The 6,467-nt window shown below is 33.9% G+C and overlaps 2 protein-coding genes across 3 annotated transcripts in view; both read right to left on the reverse strand.

Moving 5' to 3' along the window:
• Positions 1 to 6,467, reverse strand: part of LOC125866664 (glycine-rich RNA-binding protein 4, mitochondrial-like) — a 469,856-nt gene that overhangs the window by 443,272 nt on the left and 20,117 nt on the right. The window lies entirely within an intron of this gene.
• On the reverse strand, positions 695 to 2,149 carry LOC125866632 (zeatin O-xylosyltransferase-like). The gene has a single exon (XM_049546928.1). The coding sequence runs from the start codon at positions 2,134 to 2,136 to the stop codon at positions 727 to 729; it is 1,410 nt and encodes a 469-aa protein (XP_049402885.1). The 5' UTR covers positions 2,137 to 2,149; the 3' UTR covers positions 695 to 726.

Genomic DNA, 6,467 nt, shown 5'->3' on the forward strand with positions numbered 1-6,467 from the left:
TATGACACTAGCTAAAGGAACTGGACAAAATATCGACCAGGTATAACAAGTCACGCCCATATATCGCCCACTTATTGAATCAGTTGATGTCTGAAATTATGTAGCCTATAAGTTTTCGAGGGAACTACTGCATCACCAGTCTAGCTAGAGGATCATCTTCAATAAAGCATTGAGATTTGGATGACTTGTTGCATATCAATAATGAGAAACTGATTCCAGGGTATTTTACTGAGGCCTTGGAATGNAGCAAAGATGAAAAGAAAAGACTTGCAAGTGTGGAAATTTTCTCTATATCGATTTACTTCAATACTCAGTTACTAGAGTCCTTAAATAGAAAACATTATAAATAAAAAAGAACACATTTACTCTCCTAATAATTCTGAATATAAAAACTGACTCCACTACTCCTATAGCCTAAAGACTAGGAAACAACTTAATGACTCCTAAACAAATGCAACAACCTAACTACTAAACCACGTCTGATCATGTTGCCAACAATTTCTCCTTCCTTCAATGCCATTTGCCTCCAATAATATATAAAGATTAATATATGCGAGTTCTGTCAAATTCAATAATATTGAATGTTACTAAAAATTTCACTAAATTTAGATACTAAAGCATTTCAAAGATCATTCATTTATTAAGAACTAGTTTGATCAAACAACAGAGATTTCAAACAGGGTTGAAAGAATTATTGAAAGAGCATTTGAAAAGGCATAGAAAATTCTATCTAGTGATATGCGCGATAAAATAATCTAACTCCATTTGAGAAGCACCCCCTTTCTCTGTGGACTGCCTCACGGCTTCCCCCAATTCTTTTGCTCTTTTCCTAACCTCGTCTCCTTCTTCTGATGCCATTAACTTCCTCACGACATTATCAATGGTGGATGCAGTGACCACCTCTTCGCGTTTCTGGTCCCATTCCCTAATGATCAAGCCTATTTTCAATATTTCTGTTAACAAAAAACCATTTTTTGGGTGGTCAGAGTGTGTAGCCCAAGCAATTATTGGGACTCCCATAGTAATGGTCTCTACACAAGAAGTCCAATCACACGCACTCAAGAACCCGCCAATTGATGAATGAGCCAAGATTTCTGTTTGTGGTGCCCAATCTCTAACTAGTAATCCAACCCCGTCTAGTCTTTCCTCAAACCCTGCATGAAACTCGAATTTTCTTTTGAGGTCTGCCCCGAGATAGATATCTGTATTATCAGGATCGTATAACAACCATATAAACTTTTGTTTGCTAAGCTCTAAACCCATCGCGAGCTCCTTAATTTGTTCATCAGAAAATGAAGTCAACATATCATAAGATACGTAAAGAACTGATTTTGGAGGTTGTTTGTCCAACCAATCCAAACAAGGGAATCCGTTTTTTTCTTTCATAGTAGGCCGGAGAACCGGTCCTATTGCCCATTGCTTCTTGTCTTGTCCAATTCCAAGCAAGTCAATAAAAGCATTAGTACCTTCCATTACTTCGCTTGTATTATGAATATCACCCGCGGAACTATTCCCTATATATTGAACTTGAAAAGATGATATCCGCATGATTTCATCGCAGTACCATCCTTGAGAGGATGGTAACTTTTGAAGTAGTTGTTGTTCAAGAGGGATAGGCAATCCCACATGAGGAAATATGTGATCACAATACATACCAAAGGCTGAAATCACAGGGTTAAAGATGTAGGACTCTGCATTATCGAAAGATGAAATATCCTGAACATTATAAGACATTAAACAATCATAAATCATGACAATTCGTCTTGATTTAGACGAAATATCACGTAAGAAGGAAGTAATGGACTCACGGAGATGCATGGTAACATTCCAGAATAAATGGAAATGTTTAGGTACTTCACTCGGGATATCAGGGTCGAGTGGAGTAGGAGTCATTTGGAGGTCATGAAAATGAATACTGGCTAAATCGGAAGGATTTAACATCGTGGCACGAGTCTTAGTGTCGTGATTGTAAGTAGGAAGGCTAAGATAGTGAACAGAGACACCATAAGAAGAGATTAGGCAAGCAAATTGGAGAAAAGGGTCAAGATGACTTTGAGTTTGGAATGGAACCACAACTACAACAACTTCATCACCTAATTGTTTCTTCAAGTTTGGAATATTCTCAGTGTTATCCATTGGATTTTCAGTATAGCTAACAAAGGAAGTGAGAGTGAACAAAGATATAGGAGCGCTGGATAGCGTTTATAAAGATGAGATACAAGTGTGCTGCATTCAATAGGTGTGTGAGCGTAGTAAAACGTGTTTAATCGAACATCCTTCGTCAAAAAATTTCTATTTTATTCTGTTGTAGTAGCATTTTTCGTTTTTCGAAATTCAAACAATTTAAATTTTGATTGGATTCCAATAATTTTGTTTTCCCGAACTTTTTTTTACCTACTATGCGTCTACTCATTATTGCACATGGATCTTTTTCCTCAACTTTTTCAATTGGTATTTTTTTTTCCCACACTTCCCAAAGCAATTAAATAAATGTTGTACAATTAGTTTCACTATCATGTTGTTGGTATTTTTTTTTGTCTTAGTTTGGTTATGTGTGATGAAATTGTAATTAAATATGAAGAAAAGTAAAATTTTATTCAAGTGAAGTGTTAAATGATCAGAAAATTAAAAAAATTATAATATTTTTTATGTTTTTTAGTTAAAAGGTATTAAAGTTAAAATGGTAAAAATGTTTAAAAAGGTAAAATAACATAGATAAAATATCGTTCTGGCCAAATTTTCTGGTCTTTTATTTAAATTATATTTTTTATTTATAAATATAAAAAATCCATAAATTATTTCAATTTTTTAATATAATTTTATACTCCCTCCATTCCATATTAATTGAATTTTTGAGGCATTTTCCATTTTTTCAAATTAACTTAATTATTCAGTTTTCAAGACTATTTTTAGAGTGTTCTGCCAATTTTATCCTTCATTTGGATTTTCAATGTGATAACTTTAATAAATTTGACAATAATTAATAAGGGTAAAAATGGAAAACTATGTTCAATTTATGTCTTAATCTATTTTTCTTAAAGGGTGTGAAACACTTCAAAAATTCAATTAATATGTAATGGAGGGAGTATATATTAGACATTGAAAATATATAATGTGATGAAAAATTGGACTATTCTCATAATTGGCCAACAATATTCTTACACCATATTGACATAGGGAAATGCATTCAAACCCCTAGGCGGCATCTTAGATGGGTGAGGCCCAACCAACAAAATCATAACTATTATTACTATAGATTGAAAAAATAAATATTATGGAGGTAAAATTAAGAAAATGGTTCTAAAGGAAAAAAAAAATCTCTATTATTTTGATATTTCTTTCGTATACAAACTTTTAAAATAACATGTTTAACTTAATTACTAATTTCATAATTTCTGCTTTATCATCTTTTATAACATTAAATATTTTTGTGATGTTTAAGTTATCATAAGAAATAAAAGTCAATGTAAGCTTAATATTTTAAAAAATTATCTTAATAGTACGTTGATTCCAAGAGAGGAGCTTAGCATCTTTTGTAATATTTTTTTACAAAATAAATATGAAAGATAAATGTGGAAGAGAGCAATAACTAATTAATAAAATAGAAATGGTTAAAGAGGGAAAAGATATGGAAAGACTTTTTTTTATTGCTATGAAAATGATTTTTTTTTAAAAAGGGAATCTTTTCATTTCCATAAAAAAATTATCCCCGTTAAATAAGTAATAAATATTTTTAAAGGTAACTTTACGGAGTGGTGGTTAGATTGTTCTCGTTGCATAGGGTGAAATGTTGGCAGTCAAGATCTCACAGGTTCAAAAGATGTATGTTGTGGAGATGAGGATGTTCAGATGGATGTGTGGCATACTAGGAGCGACAAAATTAGGAATGAGGTTATCCGACAGAAGGTGGGAGTGGACTTTGTGGTGGACAAGATGCGGGAGGAGGGGCTGAGATGGTTTGGAAATGCGTAGAAGAGATGCAGTGACGCCCCAGTAAACAGGTGTGAGAGTCTAGTTGTAGGGGTACGCATAAGGGTAGAGGTAGGCCGAAAAAGTATTGGGGAGATTGTTGGGATATATACTATTAACTATGTGTTTAGATATAATATTTATTATAGAATAATTATTTATTCATTTTTAATAGATCATATATTCGTTCATGGTGTCTGTTTACTTATATTTAGTATATAGAGTTTTAGGTTATACACAGAGGATAAAATCATCGGTTCTTATAAGTATAAAGTTTTTTGTTCACAATCTATGATGGAAATTGGACATATCATCGGTACGATTGTAGCACAAGATTATATGTAGTTTATCTTGATTATCGGAATGGTATAGTTCCAACTTCTTGTGCTAGTGCATTTTGTATGTATTGAATGGGACCGAGTAGAGATAGTTGTTTTAGACTGACTTAAACAGAAGGGGTAATAAAGTAATTTTGACGATAAATAAGAAGAGACAGAAACTTATACATAAATCGCATTCGCTAAATGTTTTTATGTGTAAACTCTCTCAGCATTTTCTTGATATGATAAAATTAATAAATAAAAGAAATAAATATATTTTAAAAATAGTCAACAAATAAAATTAAACATAAGGGGTAATAAAATAATTTCAACAATAAATAAGAAAACACAGAAACTTATACATAAATCGCATTCGTGGAATGTGTTTTATGTGTAAATATTCTCAACTCTTTCTATTTAAATATCTTTGAATGGTTTTTAAAGTTTTCAACGCCATGACATTTTCTTAAATGGCAAAAAATAAAATTGTGGGTCAAGTAAAGAAAAATAGGTGTGGGGATTCTCAATCTGAAAAATCGAACATTCATCGATTAAGTCAAATCTTAAGTAGCTAATCAGTTGAGATTCTAAGATTCTCAAAAAAAAAAAGCAATTAATGTTGAGTATAAAAGAAATAAATATATTTTAAAAATAATAGACAAATAAAATAAAACATAAGGGGTAATAAATTAATTTCAACTATAATAAAAAGAGATAGAAAATTATACATAAATCGCATTCGACGAATGTGTTTTATGTGTAAACTTTCTGAGCATTTTCTATTTAGGTATCTAAGAATGGGTATTCAAGTTTTCAACGTTGTGAATTTTTTTAAATGGCTAAAAATAAATTTGTGGGTAGAGTAAAGAAAAGTGTGTAAGGGATTATCAATCTCGAAAATCGAACATTCACCGATAAAGTGAAATTTTAGGTAGCTAATCAGTTGGGATTCAAAGATTCTCAAAAAAAATAAGCAATTCATGTTGAGTATAAAATAGAAAAAATAATTATTTTTTCTTGATATAATAAAAGTAATAAATAAAAGAAATAAATATATTCTAAAAATAGTCGACAAATAAAATTAAAAAGAAGGGGTAATAAAGTAATTTCAACAATAAATAAGAAAAGACAGAAACTTATACATAAATCGCTGTCACGACCCGATTTCTCGAGTCATGATGGCACCTACTATACCCTACCAGTAGGTAAGCCAACCCGTAACCCAAAACATCAAGCATCGAGCAAAAGGGCAGAAACTAGCGAAAACAATAATCTAAACAAGGATAACAAGGCGGAAGCAACCCAAAATAAATATATACAGAAATCCCTCCCAGAACCTGGAAGTCACTAGTACAGAGCTATCTAATAAAGAGTACAAGTTCCAAAAGTGGACCACAACAGAGCGTGTCTCAAAGGCAACAAGACTAGCTAAAACAAAAGAAGGAGACAGAACAAACCCCAAAACGCCAAGTGCTCGCCCTCGTCTTCGAATCACAACTGCAAAATAAGGCTGGAACTAATCACCGCTAGTAACTGGTACTGGGACCTGCATCACGAAATAAGCATGAGTACCAACACAACAGGTACCCAGTAGGCATCATAGGCCGACTGAGCAAAAAGGGGTAAAAATAATAAGAAAGGAAAGAATCTAGACACAGAGAGGTCAAAACGGATAAGAAAAGAAAGCACACGAGCATACCAGAAACAAACTAAGTACAACTAGACTAAACCTAACTGGACCCCCATAAGCCCAGAAGGTACACTCGTGCACAAGCTCAAATAAAACCTGAACGAACCCCCATAAGCTCGACAGGTACACGGAAAAGCTAAGTCTACCGAGAAAGAAGAAATCGGGCTCTCAGCCCAAAGTAACTAAGATAATCCATCAGACTCCACCCAGCCAGCAGTGCACTCCCAGCCCAGCTAGAAAGAGTGACCCTGGGGGCACCCAACCAAACAGTCCACTCCCAGCCCAGCTAAAAAGAGGGACCCGTGAGTGAGGTAGATATCGCGAGTCGTCCTACCATACAGTCAGCTCCCAGCCCAGCTAGAAAGAGCAACCCAGGGACACCCAGCCAGCAGCACACTCCCAGCCCAGCTAGAAAGAGAGGCCCGGGGGCGATCGCCGATATCACCGAATCTACCCAGCCAGCGATACGTTCCCAGCCCAGCTAGAAA

Source organism: Solanum stenotomum, chromosome 6, assembly GCF_019186545.1.
Source record: "Solanum stenotomum isolate F172 chromosome 6, ASM1918654v1, whole genome shotgun sequence".
Lineage (NCBI taxonomy): Eukaryota > Viridiplantae > Streptophyta > Magnoliopsida > Solanales > Solanaceae > Solanum > Solanum stenotomum.

Excerpts from the sequence above, each read along its gene's own strand:
- LOC125866632 (XM_049546928.1), bottom strand. The coding sequence starts at position 2,136 with ATGGATAACACTGAGAATATTCCAAACTTGAAGAAACAATTAGGTGAT.